Source organism: Gadus morhua, chromosome 17 (genome assembly GCF_902167405.1).
Source record: "Gadus morhua chromosome 17, gadMor3.0, whole genome shotgun sequence".
Lineage (NCBI taxonomy): Eukaryota > Metazoa > Chordata > Actinopteri > Gadiformes > Gadidae > Gadus > Gadus morhua.
The window spans coordinates 15722924-15747789 of NC_044064.1; the positions used below are offsets into that span (position 1 = coordinate 15722924).

Here is a 24866-nt window from a genome sequence, read left to right on the forward strand (position 1 = left end):
TGTAGTCATATAATATTCCTTTTGTTTTTATTCCAAAGTGCGTTTCGTTTTTCCTTTTTAAACTTTGAAATGCATTCACCTTCTTTTGTCCATAAAGTGGACATGTTTTCGGACATAAATGACTTGGGGGGGGGGGGGGGGGTGAAGAAGAGGAAGAGTAGTCATCATCACACACTACTTGCGCTATTATTAATATTAGGGTCCACTGTCTTTAGACCCTTTACACAGAGGTTGATTAATTATGAGTCACACCTGTTTTATGACACTGTGTTAAAGGTCCTATGGCATGCCACCAGGTGTGAGTCTGATTGGCTGTTACAAGCCGTTTTGAAAATCTGTCTCTTATGACATCACAAAATGGCATTTAATTGCTAATCACACTCACACCTGGTGGCATGTCATTGGACATTTAAGGGCCTTTTGACCTGCCCCCTTTCCTTAAGCGGGACCAAACCCCTAACATTTTTCCTGGCTGACATAGTCTTTGGCTTTGGTCTCGAAATAATCCCTTCTCTTAATCTATTCTTGAACTTTCCTGGTGCCCCTCGACACGTCTCTCTCTCTCTCTCTCTCTCTCTCTCTCTCTGCCTCTCGCCCACATTTTTGCAGAGAGAATTTTGGGGAGAAAAAAGGGTTATTTTCCGTCCGATCGTGTCTTTGTCGATCTTACGGCCCCCAATCCCCCCCCCGCCCCCATCCAGGCATTCAATTCCTGCCTCAGTGCTGAAGTTACCCATAATGCATTCCTCCTTCCAATTTAAGTTTTTTAAGTTTCTCTTGTCATCATCGAAACTTTGCCAGTGTTAAAATAAGCTCTCTGCCGCCCCCCTCCCCCCAGACCAAAAGTGAGATGGTGTCTGGGGTAAAAAATGGCGTATCCCCTTCTGTTTTAAACGGGTTTGTTTTATGTGAAGCACCTTTCTTTTTAAGGAACGAGTCGGTCGACTCACAAAGACAGCATTTAAAGACTGGAACACACAGCATGCATGCGTCTGCACGAATTACACAACCAACAACCAACCAACCAACTCTTTTTTTTTTTTCATTCGTTTTTCTTTAATTACCCTTCTACAAAAAATATGTCATCTGGGAGCAGGACAGGTAGCCAGAGCAGAAGGCTTCGCTCGGTAACCGCGTTCGAGATTCTGTTCGAAATCCCTTTCTAAAACACATTCGAAAAAATCTAAATGATCTCTGAACATGACACCCTCATTGACAACACCACCCACCTCCAACAGACATAAGTATAGATTTAAATATTCATATATATATGTCCCCGATGCTTAACCTTTACCTCAGTTCAGTGCAAAACCTGCCTCATGTCTCGATGTCTGTGTGTGTGTGTGTAATTGTTTCAGGTTATCTCTTTTAAAATCGTAAGACCGCCGCAATGAGGCGGAAACCAAAAGGGGAGAGGAGGGATAAGGGACAGTCCAAGCAGAAGCTAGGAGGGTGTGTGTGTGCGTGCGTGTGTGTGTGTGTGTGTGTGAACAAAGCCTTCTGCTCTACTACCGTTCTACTGGTCTGCGCAGTGAGTGTCTCAGGTAAAAGTGGGGTTTATGGGGGGGGAGGTGGGGTGAGGGGGGGGGGGGGGGGGAAACAGGGAGTAATTACGGGAGTGGCGGGGAGTGCACAAACATATCGGGAGTGACGGGGGCTGGGGGGGGGAGGAGAAGGAGTGGAGCGAGGGGGGAGGAAGTCAGAGAGGAGAGAGGGTAGAAGATAAAGTAGAGAAGGAGGAGGAGGAGCGGGAAAAGACGGAGAGGAGGAAGAGGAGGAGAGAGAGGAGGGAGGAGGGAGAAGAAGGAGTGGTGGGGGGGGGTGCGTGTTGCCGTTTCTCTCTCTTCATTACAAGTCGCTCTCCCCGTACAGGGCGCTGGAGAAGGAGATGTAGTCCAGGGCTCCGGTGGTACCGTCGGCGCCCACGTAGCGGGTCATGCGGCTGATGCAGTACTCGGCCTGCTCCAGGGGCAGCTCCCGGCGCAGCTCGTCCACCGTAATGTAGGACTGGGGGGGGGGGAGGAGGAGCACAGGCTTTTATACCGCTGGACGGGGAGCACTCAACCCTGATTGGTCGGTCAACGTTTACACGGTGCGCATTGTGTTTCGTTTTCTGCCGTCTTTAACGGATTTGAATCAATATGTTACGAAAGTGAAATTAAAAAGCAAATATTCAAATGCAAATGCAGTTGTCTATCAGATGTTTCCGTGACAACGCAAGACAACGTATGGTTAAATCACGGAGGGGGAATTGTTTTAATTTCCGCTGATTAAGTCGCTCAAAGTAACAATCAAGTTCTAGAGGAAATGGACTAATATCTTCTCATTGTTGGTTACTGGGGTATAAGTGGAATAAAGAGATCTGGGGTTGTACATTATCTTTCAAAACAACAGGACCCCTGTTGAGGTTTGATAAATAAAAGATAGATAATAGATCAACCTCATTTCAACTACGATGACCAAAGTGATCACTGCGATCAGTTTGCCAGGTGAATTGTGATTATTAATTCACTTCCCCAACCATGTCGCATTGCTTCGTGTCATGCATATAGAAGTTACTCTTCATCGAACACGCCTTTAAAGGCAATGCCTGGGACTCCCAACATGAGTCTAATGTCACAGTCGTTTCCTTGGAGTTGTTTATTTGGTGCGTTGGCTGCGATAGGTTCTCCGCTCACCTTGTCGGAGGCCAGGATCTTGAAGGAGGCCATGACCTGTTCTGCGGTGTCGGTCTCGGCCGTCTCGCGGGTCATGAAGTCGATGAAGGCCTGGAAGGTGACCACGCCTGTGTTGTTGGCGTCCACCAGGGTCATGATGCGGGCAAATTCAACCTCACCCTATTAGACCAAACAGGGGGGGAAATACATCAATCAATTGACCCATGAGTGAGTGAGCGACTGGACTGAGACTGAGAACGATTTGTATGCATAAACGACGGCTGTATTGTTTAGCTGGATGGGTTAGCCTAAAATCTAATTGGGAAACTATGACAACTCAATCTAAATGCTTCCTGGGTGGGGACATGGAATGCAGAACTAAAGAAGTCTACATTTTGTCATGGTTACCAAATATTCCAGATGGTTTCTGCCAACCCACTAACCCATATGATAAGGGTTAGTGGGTATATAAGATGATCTTTATATCATGCAGTGCTGCCAGGTGTGTGTGTGTGTGTGTGTGTGTGTCTGTGTGTGTGTGTGTCTGTGTGTGTGTGTGTGTGTGTGTGTGTGTGTGTGTGTGTGTGTGTGTGTGTGTGTGTGTGTGTGTGTGTGTGTGTGTGTGTAGCGTACCAGATCGTAACCCATGGAGATGAGGCAGGCACGGAAGTCATCGGGATCCATCATGCCGTTCCTCTTCTGTGGAGCGGAACAGTGTGGCATTAAAGACACACCTGCATGACCTCATCACGAGGAGAGGAACTATCTTTTAATGCACAAGGGTATACATTCAACGTGGGGACCTTCCGTGAAGGAATCTGGGTGGTGAATGAGTCTCTTGTTGAATTTAGTGTTGACACTGATACGGGTGAACTTGGTGAACTCTCACTAAAGCACTCAACTTTACTTTGTGTTCCATAAAAACAAACAAAACTTTCTACTGCTTAACAATAGCTTAACAAGGAAGGCTAGCTTTATCCTTACGTCAATATATCACTTCAAGCCGAGGGCCTGGTGCGAAATTAATAATGAACATGTATTGGTCCAGGCCGAACTGAGTGGGACGTTTGCACGCTCCCATACATGTATGAGTGCATGTGCCCGGCGCTCACCCTGTCGAAGTGGTTGAAGGAGGCCCTGAACTCGTTGAGCTGCTCCTGGCTGATGCCCTTGGCGTCGCGGGTCAGGATCTGGTTCTCCACCTCGTTGATGGTCCGTGCGATGGTGGTCAACAGCTGCTCCCAGCCCACGCGGATGTGCTGCGTTGTAAAAAGAGAAGGAGAAGAGGAGGTTAATGTCTGCTGAGGGAGAGGAGATGAGGGTGGGTTCTGATCCATTGAAGCCTTCAATTAAACCTAGTGGTTCCAACTTATCAAACGTTACTTACACATGAATTTGAATGAAGGTTAATGTGTGTGTCTGTGTGCACACCTCCATGGTGTAGTTGGTACATGTGTGTGTGTGTGTGTCTGTGTGCACAGCTCCATGGTGTCGTTGGTGCATGTGTGTGTGTGTGTGTGTCTATGTGCACACCTCCATGGTGTCGTTGGTGCATGTGTGTGTGTGTGTGTGTGCGTGTGTGTGCGTACATCCATGGTGTAGTTAGTGTGTGTGTGCGTGTGTGTGTGTGTGTGTGTGTGCGTACCTCCATGGTGTAGTAAGTTTGCGTGTGTGTGTGTGTGTGTACCTCCATGGTGTAGTTGGTGTGTGTGTGTGTACCTCCATGGTGTAGTTGGTGTGTGTGTGTGTGTGAGTACCTCCATGGTGTAGTTAGTTTGCGTGTGTGTGTGTGTTTACCTACATGGGGTAGTTGGTGTGTTTGTGTGTGTGTGCGTACCTCCATGGTGTAGTTAGTTTGCGTGTGTGTACTTCCATAGCGTAGTTGGTGTGTGTGTGTGTGTGTGTGAGTGTACCTCCATGGTGTAGTTGGTGTGTGTGTGTGTGTGTGTGTGTGTGTGTGTGTGTGTGTGTGTGTGTGTGTGTGTGTGTGTGTGTGTGTGTGTGTGTGTACCTCCATAGTGTAGTTAGTGTATGTTTGTGTGTGTGGTACCTCCACGGTGTAGTCAGTGTGTGTGTGTGTGTGTGTGTGTGTGTGTGTGTGTGTGTGTGTGTGTGTGTGTATGTACCTCCATAGTGTAGTTAGTGTGCTTGTTGTCGAAGATGAGGGACTCCTGGCTGAGCTGGTGGTCTCCCTCCAGCTTGTCGATGTTGGACTTGTAGTTGATGATGTTCTGCTCGTACTGCTTCAGGTTGTTCATCTGGTCCTCAAGGGAGCCGGTGATGTCAGCCGACACATGGCCGATCTCCTGCAGACCGGGGGGGAGAAGAGGGTTAAGGGTTACACAGTGATTAGGGCTGTGCGATAAATCTCATTTTGATCGTGATTTCAATGTTTTGGTCAAACGATCTCCAAACTAATATAATTGAGTTTAAACCTTTTTTTCTTTTTTATTATTATTTTATTCACATATTTTTACTATTATTATTATGATTATTATTATTATTATGATTATGATTATTATTATTATTATTATATATATTATTATATATATTATATATATTTAACATTTTCTATTTGAACATTTTGTTTATTTTTTTAAGGGGAAATTTCAGAATTCTCAGTGACAAAGTGTTTTTTGGAGAGAAATGCTGGATAAATGCATCATGTCTTCAAACTCAAAAACAATCGTCTGAATAATCATGATTTCAATATTGACCAAAATAATCGTGATTATGATTTCTCCATAACCGAGCAGCCATAATAGTGATTTAAATTATGTTACTCATAGAATCGTTTAATTAATATATTCAATATAATATATTCTACAAATAAATAACGCTGGCCACCTCTCACTTTAGGTTTATAAGAATCTTACTATCTGCGTTCCCCAGAACCCTCACGTCCATGGCAAGCCAAGCTACGCTGTGCACTCTTCACTGACTCACTCCTCATTATATTTCGTTCATGCCACATATCCAATATGTATGGTTTTGACCCAGCCATGTGACTGATGGCTCCTACTGAATTCTACCCTCTGGAGGTTCTGCAGTACCTCCATCTTGGTTTGGATCCAGGGCCCGATGATGTTGGCCTGGGCAGCGAACTGGCGCCTCAGCCTCTCGTTGGCCTGCTGTCTGGCCACCTCCTCCTGCAGCATTTGGTCTCTGAGGGGCACCAGGTGCTTCACCTGCAGGGGGCAGCGACGCGTCACACCGTCACCAACCACCACATCAGCACAACACAGAGCAGTACAGAGAAGAACAGTATCCATATGTCTTTAACCACCACATCAGCACAACACAGAGCAGTACAGAGAAGGACAGTATCCATATGTCTTTTTAAGGGTTCTTTCCAACCCCCCTTTTTCTTCTCTGGAAGTAATTGCATAGCCATCGCTTGCCAATGCCAATTCACATGTTTTATTCCCTGAACTGTACCCAAAATACTATTTCGATATTATTCCAGTAAAATTGATTTTCAGTATTCTTATCTGTATTTTGTGTCTGAGGGAGTGTGTGTGTATTTGTGTATACTGTGAAGTTAATCGACCTGAGCCAGTTTCAGCCATTTACCACCATTGTCGGCTAAATGTAATCAACCTATTCCCTAGACAAAGTAGTGCACAGACACGGGCGTCGCCACTACATTTAAGTCTGTCTCTACCAATGACGTTTTTTTTAATATCCCTCAGGGGAAAAATAATAAAAACAAAATAGCATAACCCGACCGAGAGGGATACAGTGACAGTAGGCCAAAGTGGACCGCACTATTTCTGACCTCGCACTATGTGGGGACTCGCTGCTTAGAGCCAAAACTCCTAATATGGTACATTGGCCGATTGTTTTATAGCCTGACATTTACCACGTCCAAATCATAATTATATAACTCCCCCACCAAGCCCCCGCCCCTCTCAGGCCTGGCTAAAGGTTAAAAAGAAGAACCACAGTCGTTTTATTTATGTTTAGTATTAGTTATAATTTGGGGTTTGGCTATAATGGTGGCAAAAACTATACTATAACCCCCCCCCCCCCTCCCCCTCTACAGTCTAAACTTCGATACCCCCCTCTACGCTCTAATGACCCTACTATGAATCAGACCCAACCAGTGCGAGAGCGAGAGAGAGAGAGAGAGAGAGAGACAGAGACATAGAGAGACAGAGAGTAACAGGGCCACAGAGAGAGAGAGAGAGACATAGAGAGACAGAGACATAGAGAGACAGAGAGTAACAGGGCCACAGAGAGAGAGAGACAGGGCCACAGAGAGAGAGAGACAGAGACATAGAGAGACAGAGAGTAACAGGGCCACAGAGAGAGAGAGACAGAGACATAGAGAGAGAGACAGAGAGTAACAGGGCCACAGAGAGACAGAGACATAGAGAGACAGGGCCACAGAGAGAGAGACAGAGACAGAGAGAGACAGGGCCACAGAGAGAGACAGACAGAGACATAGAGAGACAGAGAGTAACAGGGCCACAGAGAGAGAGAGAGACAGAGAGTAACAGGGCCAGAGAGAGAGAGAGAGACAGAGAGTAACAGGGCCACAGAGAGAGAGAGAGAGACAGAGACATAAGGGCGTACTCACAGCGTCCCACTTGTTGCTGATGTCCTGGGGGGAGAGGTTGGTGTAGGGGTTGATGCCGGACAGCTTGATGCCGTAGGTCTGGGCGATCTTCAGGATCTCACTCTGGATGCCCATGGTGGCCATGCGCTCCTTATCTGCTTCGGGCAGGGTGGCCTTGAACTGGTCGTGGGCCGTGATCAGACTCTGGGGGAGAGGAGGGTCAGTTAGCCTGGGGGGACTGGGGGAGGCAGGTCGGCTCCTTGTTAGATCACTGACAAGGACAACAATGACATGACTCTCCCTCATAACTCTAACCATATATAACATTGATATATGTCATTTTTGAAACCGTGAAGAATTAGCGTGAGTGTATGCGTGTTCAAATGTGTTTAGCGTGTGTATGTGTGATTAGGATGTGTGTCTGTCTGTCTGTTAAGCGTGTGTGTGTTTGTTTTTAGCGTGGCTTGGTGTGTGCGCGTGTTTGTTTTTAGCATGGGTGTGTGTTTGTGTTTGTATTTAGCATTGGTGTCTGACTGTGTGTGTCTATTTAGTGCGTGTGTGTTTGTATTTAGCATGGGTGTGTTTGTATTTAGCATGGGTGTGTGTGTTTGTATTTAGCGCGTGTTGGTTTGCATTACCGTGTGTGTATTTGTACTTAGGGCACGCGTGTGTGACTTTAGCGTGTGCATGCTCCTTTAGCATGCGTGTGTGTGTGTGTGTGTGTGTACCTGGATCTCCTCGATGCTGTGGACGATGAACATGTCCTGCAGGTCCTCCATGGCTCCGTCCATCCAGTTGTTGAAAGGCGCTGCCCTCTTGGCAAACTCCAGGTACAGCTGGTCGATGGTCTCCCACAGCTTCTCCACGCGCTGGGGTCAGAGGTCAACACAGGGTCACACACACTACCAGGAGAGGCCGCCTCACCGCAGGGGGCAAATTCATCTCCTCTCACAGATTAACACCACAGGCTGTGAAATGTGTAATATGTGTGTGTGTGTGTCTTTGTAATGTGTGTCTTTGTGTGTCTTTGTAATATTTGTGTGTGTGTGTCTTTATCTGTGTGTGTGTGTGTGTGTACCTCCAGGGAGTCTCTCCTCTTCTGGGTCAGGGTTCCCAGGTTGTCCCACTGGTCGCAGATGCCCTGGCAGCGGGCGTTGACTGTGACGGCATCGTGGTAGTCCAGCTCACTGCACACACACACACACACACGCACACGCACACGCACACGCACACGCACACGCACACGCACACGCACACACACACACACACACACACACACACACACAAACACACACACACACACACACACACATACACACACACACACACACACACGCACATGCACACACACACAAGTAGGTGTAAAAAAAAAAGGCAAATATTATGGACATTTCAAAGGAGAACACTGGCTGAAGCCTTGTTGTCAGAGGAGCAGTATTTAATTATGACACATCATGGTCATTTGATAAGTCAGTACATAACATTTGTTACACACAGCTCCTTTAAGCTACGGTCCCCAAAGGGTGAACCAAAAAAATAAACAACTCAACTTTTGATATAACACAAAAATATATCATCAAATATCCATAGCACAAAAAAGTCTTCAACTCCCCATGACCCCATATTAGCATCATCAGCCGGCCCAGGCTCCCGACCCAGAGGTTGGGAACCCCCAGGGCCCTCAGTGGGCCGCCGGCCACTCACTTGAGCTCCTGGGCGATGGCGGCGATCTGCTCCACGCGGTCCTGGTGGGCGGCCAGGTCGCTCTCGAAGGCCTCGTGCTTCCTCATCAGGGCACGGATCTCCATCAGGGAGGCCGACTCAAAGTCCTTCTGGGACAGCAGCTCCTCCTTGCCTGCAGCACGCACACACACACACACAACACAAAACACACAGACAGGCAGACAGGCACACCAAACAGACAAACACGCATACAAAACACACACACAACACAAAAAACACAGACAGGCACACAAAACACGCAAACAATCACAAACACAGACACACAAAACACACACACACACACACACAAAGACAGGCACACAAAACACACAAACACAAAACACACTTACAAGCACAAAACACAGACACACACAAAACACAAAAACACTCACAAACAAACAAGATACCAAGCACACACACGCAAGCACAAACAAACGCACACACAAACACACACGCACGCACACTCTTTAGGGGACACACCAAACATTGCTGGTCTTCCATTAGCGGGGAAGAGCTAATGGTTTCTAATTAGCAGGTTGTTCTTTGTTTTGCTCTCCACTCAGCCCAGCGTGTTAACATGGTTTATTCACTGCCAAAAGGGCTCTCGGTAATTCTTTCCCACTGTAGGCTTTTTATGAGCACTTGGAGGCCACTTTTTATAGCCAAGAACTTTTTAGGCTATTATATCGGGCAGGAATGAAGAAAGGAAGACATTTTGGACTTTTTTATCATCTTATTTAAATGCCGGAACTCGGCCATGCATTGAAAGCTGCTCTAAATCACTTGGCCCTTACGACCTGGACGAAGGAGCATATCCACAATTAACCTTTCCAAGTTTCTTCTCCACTAATCGCTCACTCTCCCCCCCTGCCCTTTAAATGACCCTCTCCCGCTCTCTCTCTCTCTCATTCTCTCCCTCCCTCTCCTGCCCTGAGTTGAGCTGAAGGCCTCTCTCTCTATTGCCCTTCTATTTGTCTCTCTATTTCTCTCAGTCTCTCTCTATCCCATTATGTCTCTCTCTCGCCATCACTCCTGACTGAGGTTTATGCCCCTCTCTCTTTACATCACTCTCTCTTTCTCTCTCACTCTCTCTATCTCCCTCTCTCCCTCTCTCCAGGCCTATTCTCTATTTATGACCCTCCCTCTCTCCAGTTATATCTCTCTCAGTCTCTCTCTCCCCTTCTCCCCCCCCCCCCCCCCCCCCCCCCCCTCTCTCTCGGGGCATACCTGAGGTCCATGTCTCGTGCAGGCTGCACTTCTGCTTGAACTTCTCGGCCAGGTGGTCGAGTCTCTCCAGCCGGCGGATCTCGGTGAGCAGCCACTCCTCGTAGCCCTTCTCCACCTGCTCTAGCCCCTTCCACGCGTTGGCGATGTCCTGGAGGTCAGAGGGCAGTGGGCCGTCGTTACAGTCTCGGCCAATCACAACAGCGGCACAGTACAAAATCCACACGAGATTGGAAACAAACGTTCGATGATCGTTTTCACCCACACGATATTGAACGGACCGGATCAAACCGGTCTAAAGTAGTCACTGAAAAGGAGGCTAATGGTGTGTTGTTTGTGCGCGTGCCACCCACCGACACCATCTTGCCCTCGGAGGGCATGAAGGCGGGCCTGTTGCTGAGTCGCAGCTTGGTCTGCAGGGTGTTGAAGTTGATCTCCAGCTGGCACTTCTCCTGCACGCGGGGCGGCTTGTGCACGCGGCGGTAGTCGCGGAAGTCCTCCAGCTTCTGCTGCATGGCGCGCATGGTCTGCTCGGCTGCGCGGTTCTCCAGCCACGGGATGGTGCGGCGGATCCATTCCAGCAGCTAGGGGGGCACAGGGGCCGCACAGGGGGGCACAGGGCGTGAGGACAGGGAGGGACCGACCAGACACAGGCAGGGAACAGGGAGGGACACGGGGAGTAATGGACCAGACACAGGCAGGGAACAGCCAGGAACCAGGGAGAAATGGACAGGAAACGGGAAGGGAACAGGGCGGGAAAAAGTAAGGACAGGTAGAGATTGACAGGAAACGGGGTAGAGATAGACAGGAAAAAGACCGGAAACAGACAGGGAATGGGTAGAAACAGACCGGAAACAGGCAGGAAAGGGGTAGAAACAGAAAGGAAACAGGCAGAAAATGGGTAGAAACAGAACGGAAACAGACTGGGAATGGGTAGAAATAGACAGGAAACAGGCAGGAGATGGGTTGAAAGGGAAAGGAAACAGGCAGGGAATGGGTACATACAGGCCTTTAAATGGCCTTGAAAGATTCACCAGACATAAATGCATGCGTGTGCGTTTCCCTCACCTCGCTGGCCAGCTTCTCGTACTCCTCCATCAGCTTCTCGTTCTCCTGGTTGACGGCCAGGACTTTGCAGATGCGGTTGGCAGCAGTCTCCGCCTGGCACACAGAAGGTACAACCATCACCACTCACACAGCCCCCAGCGCTACAGAACACACGAGCCAGGGAACGGGTGCTACTAGACATGTCTCATGGGCTTTAGTGACTGACGAATCAATCTCAGAGTCTTGGAATATTTGTTGTGTATATTGATATCAAAAGGATCAGCTTTGGTTAAAACAGTGCTTTGCTGTTCGGTAATGTCGATTTTGTTGGATTTCTTTCATGTTTCTGATTTACTGTGTTGTAACTGTAACTGAAAAATGAGAAGCCATAAGAAGGCAAACATCAAGTGGTCTCTAGGACATTTTATGACATTTCAATATTTTCAAATATTTAATTTGAGAAAAACATCCTCATCAAAATAAAAGAAGGGTAGACGAGAAGAATAAGGCCCAATCCCATTTCTACCCCTTACCCCTTCCCCTTACCCCTCCCCCTTGTTTTGAAGGGGTATGGGTAAGTGGTAAAGGGAAGGCGCAAGCCCTTACCCCTTCCCCTTACCCCTTCACACAAGGGGGAGGGGTAAGGGGAAGGGGTAAGGGGTAGAAATGGGATTGGGCCCAAGTGTGAGGAGTCTGGAAATAAATCCCTAAAGACTAGAGACTCTCTTCTTTCTTTTAGTCCCCCTTGACCTTTCACCCCCTGAACTCTGACCCTTCACCACTGGGCCCGCTGTGGGCTCTCACCTGCTCGGCCCCGGCGAAGGCGTGGTAGAAGCAGGACACGTAGGTCATGATGGCCTTCTCGTCGGGCTTGGGGGTGTTCACGATATCTGAGAGCGAGAGGGACAGAGTGGGGGGTAACGGGTCAAGATCGCACGATACTTGTTGAACTGGACTGCAGAAAGGGAAGCACTCTTCCTGTGAGGTTTACATGAATAGCGAAATTGGATTAAAACACGGCACATGACATTTAGAATAGGTAAGAATAAAAGAATACAAAATAAGAGATGTATCTATTCAATTAAACATATTTGCATGCTAAATAAAAAAAAGATAATTTGCATACTTACCCAACAAATACATAATGATATAATAATGTCGCTCATAAAACTAACGATGGGTCTGCTCCTTACATGTACAGGGTCCCAGGTAGCAGACTGACCGTCACCATCACAGTCTGCTAAATGTACCCTGGTACATACGAGGCGGAGTCATCGTTACGAGACACACCTGTGCAAAGGCTCTGTCCGCCTCACCTTCAGCATCCAGCATCTTGGGGATGTCCAGGAACTTCTCCGCCACCTCGAAGGCGGTGTTCAGGTTGCCGATGGGGTCGTCCTGTACACAGGGCCGACAAGGGAGGAGTTAGAGGTACAGCAGCGTGGACCTGTGTGTGTTCAGGCACCGCTCTTTCTGCCCAGCTACATGGGGCTACCGTTGTCATGCTAACACATGGTCAGGGTCTAAGGACTGACTGTAAGAATGTTAGCGGAGAACCTTTTGTTAAACAGTTTTCAACACATTCTCAAATCAATAAATCGGATCCTACAAATCCATAATATTTTTAATCAATAATTCTAATATAACCACTGAAGCAAACTAACTCTAACTAAAAACTAACTTATGTTTTTTCATTTGTAAACATTTACGTCATCATTCAATGAACATTACACTAAAAAGTCACTAATACTACTACTACTACTACTACTGCTACTTATAACAACAATAAAATCGAATAGAGGCTGAAATAATAATGAGACAATAATTAAAGGATTAATGAATAAATAATGAATAACACAAATATCCAATTCATTCAAGGCATTCAGAGGGCTTGAATCCTAATGGAATCCCAATTGGCTATAAGTAAAGCGAGGACGAAAGCAGAAGCAAAGGCTGGAGAACACATAGTGTGGAGGGGCCGTGGGAGGCGGGACGAAGGAAGGATCGGCACCTTTCTCAGTTTGGAGTAATCAATGAGGTCGGGTCTGTGTCTGTGGATGAGGGCGCACAGAGCTAGGCCGTCCTTCCAACTGAGAGGTGGAGAGGAGGAGGAGGGGAGAGGGGGAGACAGGGGGAGGAGGGGAGAGGAGGAGGAGGGGAGACAGGGGGAGGAGGGGAGAGGGGGAGGGGAAGACAGGAGGGGGAGAGAAGAGGAGGAGAGCGGGAGACAGGAGGAGGAGAGGGGGAGACAGGAGAGATAAAGAGACCGGAGGAGGAGGAGGAGGAGGAGGGGACGACAGGAGGAGAGGAGAGAGAAAGAGGAGGAGACATGAGACAGGAAGAGGAGAGAGGGAGCGGAGGAGGGGAGAGGAGAGAGTCGGGGAGGAGAGTGGGGAGGAGAAGGAGACAGGAGTAGGAGAAGAGTGGGGAGGAGGAGTGTGAGAAGGAGGGGAGGGGATAATTAGAGAGGAGGAGGAGGAAGAGGGTGAAGAGAAGGAAGATGAGATGGGAGAGGAGAAGGAGAGGAAAAAGACATGAGAGGGGGCAGGTGAGGCACGAGAGGGAAGGAGAGATGAGGAGGGGGCGCGAGGGGTGGAAGGGAGAGAATAGGAAGTGGAATAAAATGATGAACAGAGGGACGATTTTAAGACGAGTAGAAATAAAGCAGAAGAAAAATAGCAGAACAAGCTGGGAACTTAAATCCAGATTTCGAAAAGGAGAAAGAAGTATACAAGCAAATAAAAAAGGGAAAAAATAAGAATGAAAATAAAATGAGTCTGTCGTTCCGTCGTCGGCCACAGAGTGTCGCTGTTGGCCCACCTGATGTGGAAGTTCTGCACGTTGACGTTCCTGTAGGGGGCAGTCTTCCTCTGGCACCAAAGCAGAAGACCTTCCTTAGCGGAGGTCTCTGGAGAAACACATGCAGATGGCCAGAGATGAGACACAGGAAAAGGCAGAGAAATCTGGAACCTGTAAACACCGAAGGAGTTGTCGACACGGAAAGCGAGCAATGCATTGTTGATGTTGTTATTATATTTATTATTAATATTATGCAATGTATCATTTGAATGGGCCTTGTAACTGTAACAAGTTAAACTGAGTTAATGAATGAAAGAAATGAGGAACTGTGTGTAGTGTATCAGGTACACACACACACACACACACACACACACACACACACACACACACACACACACACACACACACACACACACACACACACACACACACACACACACACACACACACACACACACGCCAACACAGACTCACCTTCTACGGAGATGTCCTGGATGGCGAAACGCAGGATGATTGTCCAGATCATACCGAGGGTCATCTTTGCATTGCCATCAACGATTTCTGCAAATCACCACAGACACACAGACACAGACACAGACACAGACACACACACACACACACACACACACACACACACACACACACACACACACACACACACACACACACAGACACAGACACAGACACAGACACAGACACAGACACAGACACAGACACAGACACAGACACACACACACTTCAGGTGAAATGAAGCCACATTATACTATAGTTCTGGTGACATGTTACCCCAGTTAAGCCGTGTTATACTGTAGTTCTGGTGACATGTTACCCCAGTTAAGCCATGTTATACTATAGTTCTGGTGACATGTTACCCCAGTTAAGCCGTGTTATACTGTAGTTCTGGTGACATGTTACCCCAGTTAAGCCATGTTATACTATAGTTCTGGTGACATGTTACCCCAGTTAAGCCATGTTATACTATAGTTCTGGTGACATGTTACCCCAGTTAAGCCATGTTATGCTATAGTTCTGGTGACATGTTACCCCAGTTAAGCCATGTTATACTGTAGTTCTGGTGACATGTTACCCCAGTTATGCCAGTTATGGCTTAATGGTGACAGATGGGCACTTAATCAACCTCATGAAGAATCAGTAACTATCTGAGCGTTTAGCACATGGTCTAATGGACCCCCCCCCCCCCCCCCCCCGGGATAGGGAGGTGATGTGAGTATGGGGGGACGGCCCTCACCCTCAGCACCGATAGACACCAGCTTGACTCCCTTGCTGCAGATGTAGTCCAGCGCTTTGTTGACGTTGGCGATCTTGTGGAAACGCATCTTGCCTTTGTCGGGTTTGGGCAGCCTCTCACCTGCAGAAATAAAGTTTGTCCATACCTTCAAATTCAAATCCATTCAAATCCATGCCAAAAATTAATAAAGATAGATACATGAAGTTCATTACTTTGAGGTTTGAACATGATTCAACCCCAAGCAGACTCCTCAACGTTCGACAGGCAGGACATAAATAGCACCCACATTACATTGGTAAATGGAGACCATGTATGTAAATGTACACTGTGTGTGTGCGTATATGTGTGTGCGCGTACCAGAGATGACCTCCAGCAGAAGCATGAGCTTCAGGCCATTCCTGAAGTCCTCCTCGATGTTCTCGATCTGGGTACCAGCCTTCCTCAAGTGGGAGTTACACCATGCTGTGAACGTCTGGGGGGGAGAGAGAGGGTGGGAGGGGAGTTAGAGAGAGAGAGGGAGTACATGGGAGGGGGGGGGGGGGGGGGTGGAAGTGAGCAAGTACGATTGAGGCAGAGTGGTTTTGCTTACTAATCTAAATATGCATAATTTTTCCTGGATCAATTGCACATTCACGCACGGGCTTTTGTCTTGGAAAACAACATTAACGAAGGTCATGATGTCAGAAAAACATTGCAACAGCACCAAACTTGGATAAATTACCCTGTATCGCGTGGGCATGTGCATGTGTGTGGGCACATCCTTGTCATTTGCTTAACGCTTTATCATTCTGTGAGCATCTATGATCTCGGTGTACTCTACTCTGTTTTTAGCAAAAGATTCCAACCAGTGCCAATAAAGACAAAGGTTTTCGGAAGAGGAGTACAGAGAGAATCAGCAAAGAGGCGAAAACCACCAGAGACCACAACACGAGAGTGAGTGAGTGAGACGGAGATATAATGGAGAGGGATGAGGAGAGGAGGGGGTTGTATGGCTGCCACTGTAGGCCCAGAGGATAGACGGATGATGGATAGAGGCAAAGCTGTGAAATGCTGGGCGCAAACCCCCCGATTCGTTCTCAATAAAACGTTCAAATGTTCCAAATAAAGATGTTGAAAGAGTTTGATCGGAGCCCATACTATGCTTTAACTGTACATGCGGTACATCACAGCCTAAATCAGTGTTTTTCAACCTGTGCGACGTAGCATTTAATTCGATATTTGAAAAATGTATATACCACCAATATTATTGAGTAACTAGAGTAGCGCTGCTTGTTATTATTCATAACATAGTTTTGCTTTGTGCATTCCATCATATGTTCTCCATTGTAATGATTTCCCTTTATGTTTCTGTGTCTGCTGAATAACCCCCTCTGGAGCCTAAGCTGCCCTGCTGGCCCTTCCTCTCCCTGCTCCCCGCTGGTCTCGGCCTTCCTGCAGTAATTATTCTGTATGAAGGGGGCGCTGGCACTCTTGGCTCAGACACTGTGTGGGTATTTATCTATTTTTCACACACAATTGTAGGCACACACACATATACACACAATTGTGCACACAGACACAAAACAGTACGCACACACATACACACACACAGAGACACACTAAAGGGAGATGAATGTTGAGTAACAGCATTCGTTTCCGCCTGTGAACGGCAGCCCGAGGCCTGGGGGGCATTCCCTGATGCGCTCTCGCCCATCAGGCCAGGCAATCAATCCCAGAGTGGTTATAGACAGAGCGAGAGTGATAGAGAGACTACTGCAATGGTTGGTCACGAATGTGGTCCATGTGCGTGACTATGGTGGGAGGTCAATAAAATGGAAAGTTCCAGAACATCGTTGTGGGGGCTGAACGAGTGGAATATAGATGGGCTGGCGGGGGCGTGAGTGTTGAAGGGAGAGCAAAGGCTAGAGGGAGAGAGAGAAAGAGAGAGAGAGAGAGAGAGAGAGAGAGAGAGAGAGAGAGAGAGAGAGAGAGAGAGAGAGAGAGAGAGAGAGAGAGAGAGAGAGAGAAACTGAGATTGTGTTCATGGGGGAGCAAGAGCAAGAGAGTCCTCGATTCAAGTAGTGTGTGGGAGTGTGTGTGTGTGTGTGTGTGTGTGTGTGTGTGTGTATGTGTGTGTGTGTGTGTGTGTGTGTGTGTGTGTGTGTGTGTGTGTGTGTGTGTGTGTGTGTGTGTGTGTGTGTGTGTGTGTACCTGTACAGGAAGAATAACTACAAAAACAGGAGTCTAAAGCCATGTTTAGAGAGAGAGGGATGGACATATGGATAGAAAGATCTACACAAGCGACGCACGGAGAGAGAGAGCTGTAACAAAAAGAGAGCCGCTTGTCTAAAACCGTCTGGTGGTCTCAGGAGGGGGGATTCCTTGGCCAGGCAGTGCCAAATTTAGAAAGACTCCTTAAGCAGCAGAGGTAGGAGGTAGCCCAACCAGGCCGGACCAGGATGGACCCAGGCCAGGCTCAGCTAGGGCAGGCCAGGCTAGACCCAGGCCAGGCTAGGCCAAGCTTGCGAGGGCCCGGTAGGAAGAGAATGGGTGAGAAAGTGTGTTAGTATGTGTGAGCGTGGGAAGTAGGAAACGAGGGAGAGGTGGGGAGCGTCATGTCGGAGAGGTTTCACAAAGGGGTTGGCAAAAGACAAGGTCCATGAAGGACCAGAGGGTGAGGAGAGAAGGCAAGGAGAGGAGTCTAGGACGGGGTGGGGGGGGGGAGTCGTAGGAGTGCAGGCTAAATCGGGCAGCTATGGGACACCACTGGACAGCTGAGCGTGCAGGATTCCTAAGGCTGAGTGTTAGACTCCAAGACGCAGAGAGAGTAATAGCAAAGGAGGGAGAGATAGAGAGAGACAGAGAGAGAGAGAGAGAGAGAGAGAGAGAGAGAGAGAGAGAGAGAGAGAGAGAGAGAGAGAGAGAGAGACAGAGACAGAGACAGAGACAGAGACAGAGAGACAGACAGAAAGAAAGAAGGGGCCAAGTTGGCGAAGTATCGAGAGAGAGAGAGAAAGATGGCGATGGAGAGGGAGAGGGAGACAGAGACGGAGCGACAGAGAGAGAGAGAGAGAGAGAGGGACTGAGAGACAAAGGAGAAGGACAGAAAGAAAGACTGGCGAAGAGAGATAGAAAGAAAAACAGACAAAAAGGGTTTAAAGATTGTGACGTTATGAAAAAGGTGTGAGGTAGAGTAGAACCAGCCACTTGAACACTTTAAAGGAATGATAATCCTTCAACTACAGTAACGTGGGCCTCTGAAAAAAGCCAGGGTAGACCAGGATAACATACCCTGCTAGTTCTTAGAAGATCCCACCACTCGAATAGAGGGAGATTCTCTGTGTCATGTACACCTTTTAACGACATTAAAAGTAAAATAATAGTGCAGTAAACATAGGCCAGAGCTAGGCTAATAAGCGGGGGGAGGGGGGGGGGGGGTACGGTCCACCGACGCAAACTCGCCAAACTGAAATGTTCCCTCGCTCTCCACAAACACCTGCTGAATGAGACTGTTTGCGGCAAGGTGGGGGGCCATTTCTCTTTTCAGGGTCCTTGTGAAATGAGGTCACGGCAACCCAGCTGAATGCGTGCCATGACCGACACACACACGCGCACACACACACAACCTAAACTACCCCCCTTGGGTAAAACAGGCCTGCTGACACTCATCTCAGCTGACACACACACACACACACACACACACACACACACACACACACACACACACACACACACACACACACACACACACACACACACACACACACACACCAAATTTGACTGGGAGCCTGTCAAAGCGCTGACGCAACTCCCATCCCTGTCCAGAGGTCCCAGTGCCGGCCTCCAGGGGGCAGTGCAGCGCAGCCCTCCAATAGGCTTACCTGCACTACCAGCCCATTAAAAAAGCCGAGACGAGTCGCCCGCTAAAATTGGAAATGAGTAATTTAACACTACACTGTTTGTGCCTATGGACAATGCAGTCATAGACTATGCCTTCCGCTTGGACGTCAATAGCTCTTTCACTGTTACCCTCTGTCTCTTGCCCTTTCTCTCTCCCTCTCTCGCACTCCCTCTCTGACCACGACTCTGTTACTCATTGATGACATCATCGACATCCTCGCAGAGGGCAGGAGACACAAAATGGACGCCATCGAGGAGTCTAAATTAACTCTCACCTACTCATCACCCTCACACTGGGCACCATGTCTTCCATACCTGCCCTGCACTCTGGGTCAACAGGGGAGATCAGCTGATCATAAAAACAATGGCACACACATACCCATACCGCCCCACACAGAAACAACCGGCGCATACAGCTGTTGGTCTCAAGGCCACTAACCGTGCCTTAGGACCTCAGAAACACACAATGCCATCTCCCCCCCCCCCATACACACACACACACACACACACACACACACACACAGAACCCCTCTCTCCCCCTCCAACACTCAGAGATACTCCATAGAGGCCACCAACAGATTAAACAGCTGCAGGTTGAAGGAGAAGTTGCACCTGCATCACGTTAATTAAATCACCTCACAAGCTATTTCCGAATCAATAGTGCAACAGGACCCGTTTGAGGAGCCCGTCATTCTCCCAAAGGGACCCAACGTATCAGAGGCCGTTTCTAATCAATAAGCGGATGACGGGTGACAGATGAACGGGTGTTAATGCCTCCACCGGCCGAGGCCCCCGAGAGATAGGAAGTGTGTTAATGACAGTACTCAGTTTCTCTCGCTGGCTGGCTCTGCTCCTGAAACAGCGGTTTGCTTCCTCCGCACACTCCATCTTCCACCCAGCAAAGTGATTCAATCAAGTCAAGGTTAATGAGAAACGTTTCTTCCCCGTTACTGTCTCACTCCCTGGAGTTTCTCACACATGTGGGGGAGAGGATTATTGCACTGAATTGTTTTGATTTTACTTTAATTCAAAATACAAAGGATATTAAATGTAGAATCTCCAAGTCTATAACATGACCACATGTCATAGATACAGGCAATGGGGATTACACTTGCAAAACTTTTTGTGGAGATGGTCAAGCATTGGTTTCATCCTGACCGCAGCAATCTCTCTCTCATACACACACACAGTTTTATTTTCAATTTAAATGAGTTCTTGTCATTAATCGATGCATGACCTTTATGTGTGAATTATATGTGCATATTTGTTGGAAATGGTTGGGAATGTGCATAGTGGATGGGAATGATGGGAACTAATGGATGAAATAACGAATTGGCATAAGAAGATTGCAATCATTACATGCGACTGTAATGAAAAATTAGATTCAAATGAGTTGTGTTCAATTTATAACGTCAATGAATCCTATGTCATCTATTAATCATCATCAGATATTATAATTGCACATCTAGGATTTATAACATTTTATGGTGAGAAGCAGCGACGCGTGCGTGTATGTGTGTGCGTTGCTGCCATTGAAAGGATGTATTCCATCTAATAAACTAGAGTCTGACCTCAGCTGTAATACCATCTTCATAACAACACAACCTCCATCAGGGCCGGCGGGCCATAGAGGGAGGGGCATAATTTTTGCATAATCCATCCCATAATACCCAAGCGCCTACGAATGGTGACAGTACACTGGGGCTCATTGTCTGCCTCTCATGGCATGGCCGGCATCCAAACCTAAATGTTTATGTCTAAGTTCAGGGGATAAACAGCTTGGCTACCGAGCTCTCTCTCTCTCTGTGTGTGTGTGTGTGTGTGTGTGTGTGTGTGTGTGTGTGTGTGTGTGTGTGTGTGTGTGTGTGTGTGTGTGTGTGTGTGTGTGTGTGTGTGTGTGTGTGTGTGTGTGGACATGCTTGAGCTAGACTCCTGCCAGATGCCAGTGGGCACGAGCAATTATGGCTAGCTTGCGAACAGGTGGCTATCTCAGTTAATGAGACACACACACACACACACACACACTCCTGCATACATATACTTGCACACATACCTGCACACACATGCAAGGACAATCGTACAAATAGAAATACAAATACAAGATGTCCTACATGTAGTGACTCAGTGACTTTGACATTTCCATGGCGCGGATCTGATGTTACGCTACAACAAACCAAATCTGCCAATTAAAAACCCTACGATACATGACATCACAGCCCCTATATGGCATACTGTAAAAACGTTGCTTTAATGTGTCTGTGTGTTTGTGCTTCACCAATACCCTCACTGAAGAGACAATTAACTAATTAAGCCCACCTGGCTGTCTCCGTCCCGAGTTGCTGTGATGAACAATCCGAGTGATGAAATGGCTAATTATATGCAGCTGTGCATGGGCCAGCTGTGTCTCCTTGTGATGATTGTCTCATTCTGAAGCAGCAGGAAACACTTCTGCATGTTCTGTTCTGTACCCGCGGAACAGTCACTGCAAATGTCTGGCTGTTATAGTGAGCTGTGAAATAAATGTCTCCATGCAGCCAAGCGGAGGGAGGTGGCTTGTGTGTGCATCCCCATGATGTGTGTCCATGACAAGGTGTTTGGGTTTGTATGTTGTGTGTGTGTATGTGCGTCAGTCTGTGTGTGTGTGTGCGTCAGTGTGTGAATCTGTGTGTCTGTGTGAGTGTCTTTGTGTGTGTGTGTGTGTGTTCGTCCAAGACAAGGTGTTTTGGTGTGTTTGTTTGTGTCAGTCTGTGAATCTGTGTGTGTGTGTGTGTGTGTGTGTGTGTGTGTGTGTGTGTGTGTGTGTGTGTGTGTGTGTGTGTGTGTGTGTGTGTGTGTGTGTGTGTGTGTGTGTGTCTGCAGCCATTCTTCTCGCTGACAGGAGCTCTGGGGTGCTGTCTCCACAGCCTTTAGATGTGTAACTTTGTTGGCAGTGTGTGAGCAGGACCCAACAGTTGGACAGTTCACTCGAACCCCAAACAAACAGAACATCAGAAAGACCTTAAAGACCTGTCTGGCCTGTGAACAACAGCTTTACTTCCGCAGGTTTGAGTCCACTTGCAATAAATATGCTACACCAAAATTAAAACAATTTAACTTGCACACGTAACACTGTCTCACTACACTACTGCCCGTAGAGGCATCATCCGCTTACAACACATCTGCTTATGGGCCTTATTTGTAGGTATTAGCGTTTGGAAATGGTTTTATGTGCTTATGTCTAATTATGTTGGCTTTCACTCTACGCCTGGCTCGGGAGTGAATAGTGGGGATTAACCCAAATTAAATCGTTCAGTTCAATTCACTTAATTCAGCCTGCAAGTCAACCATTGAGGTGTCTAGCGTGTGTCGTCAAGGCAAAGTAACAATGGCTTGCGTCGTTATCTTCATCAGTGTTCACCATTGTTCCATTGATGAAGATGAGGATGGTGACGATGAGGAGGTGCATGAACCCATGAGGTTTGACCTGGGAGCTTGTCCTCACTGCAGGGGGTGTGGTCACAGAAAGGGGGATGGATTTGGGGTCCAAGGTGGGTCTAATTTCAGGGGGCCTGTGCTTTCTCTGAAGTGCAGATCTGGGCTCAGCTAATTCCTTCTGCAAAAGGAAACTTGACCGTGAAGACCTAAGTTTGAAAAGTGACCTTAAGTTATCTATGGTAGCCAGTCACTGCCTCCCCCCCGCCCCCCCCCCCCCCCCCCTCCCCAGTCACCCAGAATACATTTCCCCAATTAAAAAAAGCAGCACAACATTGTCAGTAACCTTAAATCAAAGTGGTCAGATGTCGACTTTTTGCAAGTATTCTGAAACTTGGATTTTTTCCCTGTCTCTCTCTTCTTACAGATTTCACACAATAAAATGTGTTTTTGGAAAAACAACGTTGTTCCTTTCATTGCTATTGACAATGCAACTAATTATAACCCTATGACTAGAACAATGTTTCTACAAATTCTACAAACGGCAACTTCCTCTTTGATTGGGACAGCATGTTCATCACACAGCTTGCAAATTGGCTACGTTTCAAGTGTAAAATACAAAATATATATCCATTCATGTACAGGGCATTAAATCAAATAAATGTGGTTGGCACCTTTTCAAAGTGCTTTCTGATTTCGGCATTATGCGATTTCGACATTATGCACCTGAAATTGAGATCAGAGCATGGCATCACAGGAGACTGTCTGTCTCATTAGGCCCGTTGCTAAGCACTGACTTCCGGCGGTTCAGATTTATAAATACCCATTACGCAATCACTAGCGTCACCGTTTAGACCCATGTGCTCAGTTTCATGACGGAAAAACATTGGTTTTTTTTACCAGCAACAGCTGATGTTTATGCTATTACACTGTGCAAAGTTCTCAATTTATTTATTATTATTAATCAAGGCATGCATGGGAGCTGGTTTGTATGCTTCTCCTATACGAATGGTTGTTTAGTCCCATGGTCATCACAATGACTCAATCGGACCGACTTCCGAAAGTAGGCCTTCCTAATCAACCGCTCTCCTCACAGGCAGAGAGAGGCCACTGGGTTAAGGAACCATTTTGGTTCAAAATGGTTCCTTAACCCAGGTACCTATAAGGGGGTTTGACGAAGTCCAAGATGGCCGCTCTCCTTCAGCCCATCAATCAACGTTTCTACTTTCTCCTCTCCGGATTCTTACCCCCCGGCCGTATAGTGTTTCTGTCTGTGACACTTTGAGGCATTAAAAACCACCTACCATGCTGCGTCTCAATCTTTCCAACACATGCAGTCCTGTTTAAAACGCACTTAAGCATGTTAAATATTTCCCCCATAACACAATAAAACTGCACGTGTGCCATTTGACACACATTCTCCAAGAGAAGCTTATCGTCCACATTATCCATGTGGATATTTTATTTTTTTTGATCATCATATTTATGTTGTATCTGTATGCTGTGTTTGACGTCTTCAAGCTACTCTGACTTAGAATTTCCTTCGGGAATCAATATTGTATACATCTATCTATCTATCTACCTTTAAAGCAGTGTGCCGAGTGAGACACCTTTGACCGGCCACTTCTCACCACTTTAAGCTCTCTTAAGGTAACACACTCTCAGGCCAGGTGGTCCACAGTGTGAGGGCCCCAGGTCCCGAGATTGTAGGGGCCAAAACTCGAGAAAGGGGAAAAGGGAAAACTGGCTTGTAACCATTGGTTGTTAACGTGTAAATGTCACACTGGCAGACGCTCCGGAATCACACCAAATTCTCCTGGGCTTTTTAGGAAAGGCGCGCACAAACATACACACACACACACACACATACGCATGCATTACATATTGCTCAGGCTCTCTGTGGCCTCCCAGCAGGGCTGCTTTCCGCCATACTAAAGCAGTTTATAGAACCCTCCCTACATGGACACAGCTTCTGGAATAGCAACTGCCATCTGATCTGACTGCGGGCTCGCTCACCTCTCCCCTTACGTGTGCGCGCAGAAACACACATTAACACACGCAAACACATGCACACATGCGCAAACACATACACACTCACGCGCAAACCCACACACACTAGCACCCATATGCCTAAACACACACACACTATGCATGTTAAACCCTACAGGTATACAGTATAATTCAGTAATTAAAGTCATAATAAGAAAAAATATCTATACTTGACTCAAACAAATTTGTTAATAATGCATTGGATAAAAAACACATTTGTATCAAGATTTGGATTAGGATTTGTATCACACTTCATCATCCTTTTAAT

At 47.3% G+C, this 24866-nt stretch overlaps 1 protein-coding gene across 1 annotated transcript in view; it reads right to left on the bottom strand.

Moving 5' to 3' along the window:
• The window catches only part of actn3b (actinin alpha 3b), a 29835-nt gene continuing 4969 nt past the window's right edge, over positions 1-24866 (bottom strand). The window contains exons 2-21 of the mRNA XM_030338825.1: positions 15617-15731; positions 15260-15379; positions 14485-14571; positions 14032-14119; positions 13223-13301; positions 12528-12609; positions 12016-12101; positions 11233-11325; positions 10518-10748; positions 10168-10315; positions 8923-9073; positions 8297-8405; positions 7947-8087; positions 7240-7422; positions 5711-5845; positions 4784-4963; positions 3770-3916; positions 3291-3356; positions 2679-2837; positions 1-2007 (exon numbers count right to left, since the gene is read on the bottom strand). Coding sequence (XP_030194685.1) covers positions 1849-2007; positions 2679-2837; positions 3291-3356; positions 3770-3916; positions 4784-4963; positions 5711-5845; positions 7240-7422; positions 7947-8087; positions 8297-8405; positions 8923-9073; positions 10168-10315; positions 10518-10748; positions 11233-11325; positions 12016-12101; positions 12528-12609; positions 13223-13301; positions 14032-14119; positions 14485-14571; positions 15260-15379; positions 15617-15731 — 2559 coding nt within the window. The 3' untranslated portion in view covers positions 1-1848. The remainder of the gene's footprint in view (positions 2008-2678; positions 2838-3290; positions 3357-3769; positions 3917-4783; positions 4964-5710; positions 5846-7239; positions 7423-7946; positions 8088-8296; positions 8406-8922; positions 9074-10167; positions 10316-10517; positions 10749-11232; positions 11326-12015; positions 12102-12527; positions 12610-13222; positions 13302-14031; positions 14120-14484; positions 14572-15259; positions 15380-15616; positions 15732-24866) is intronic.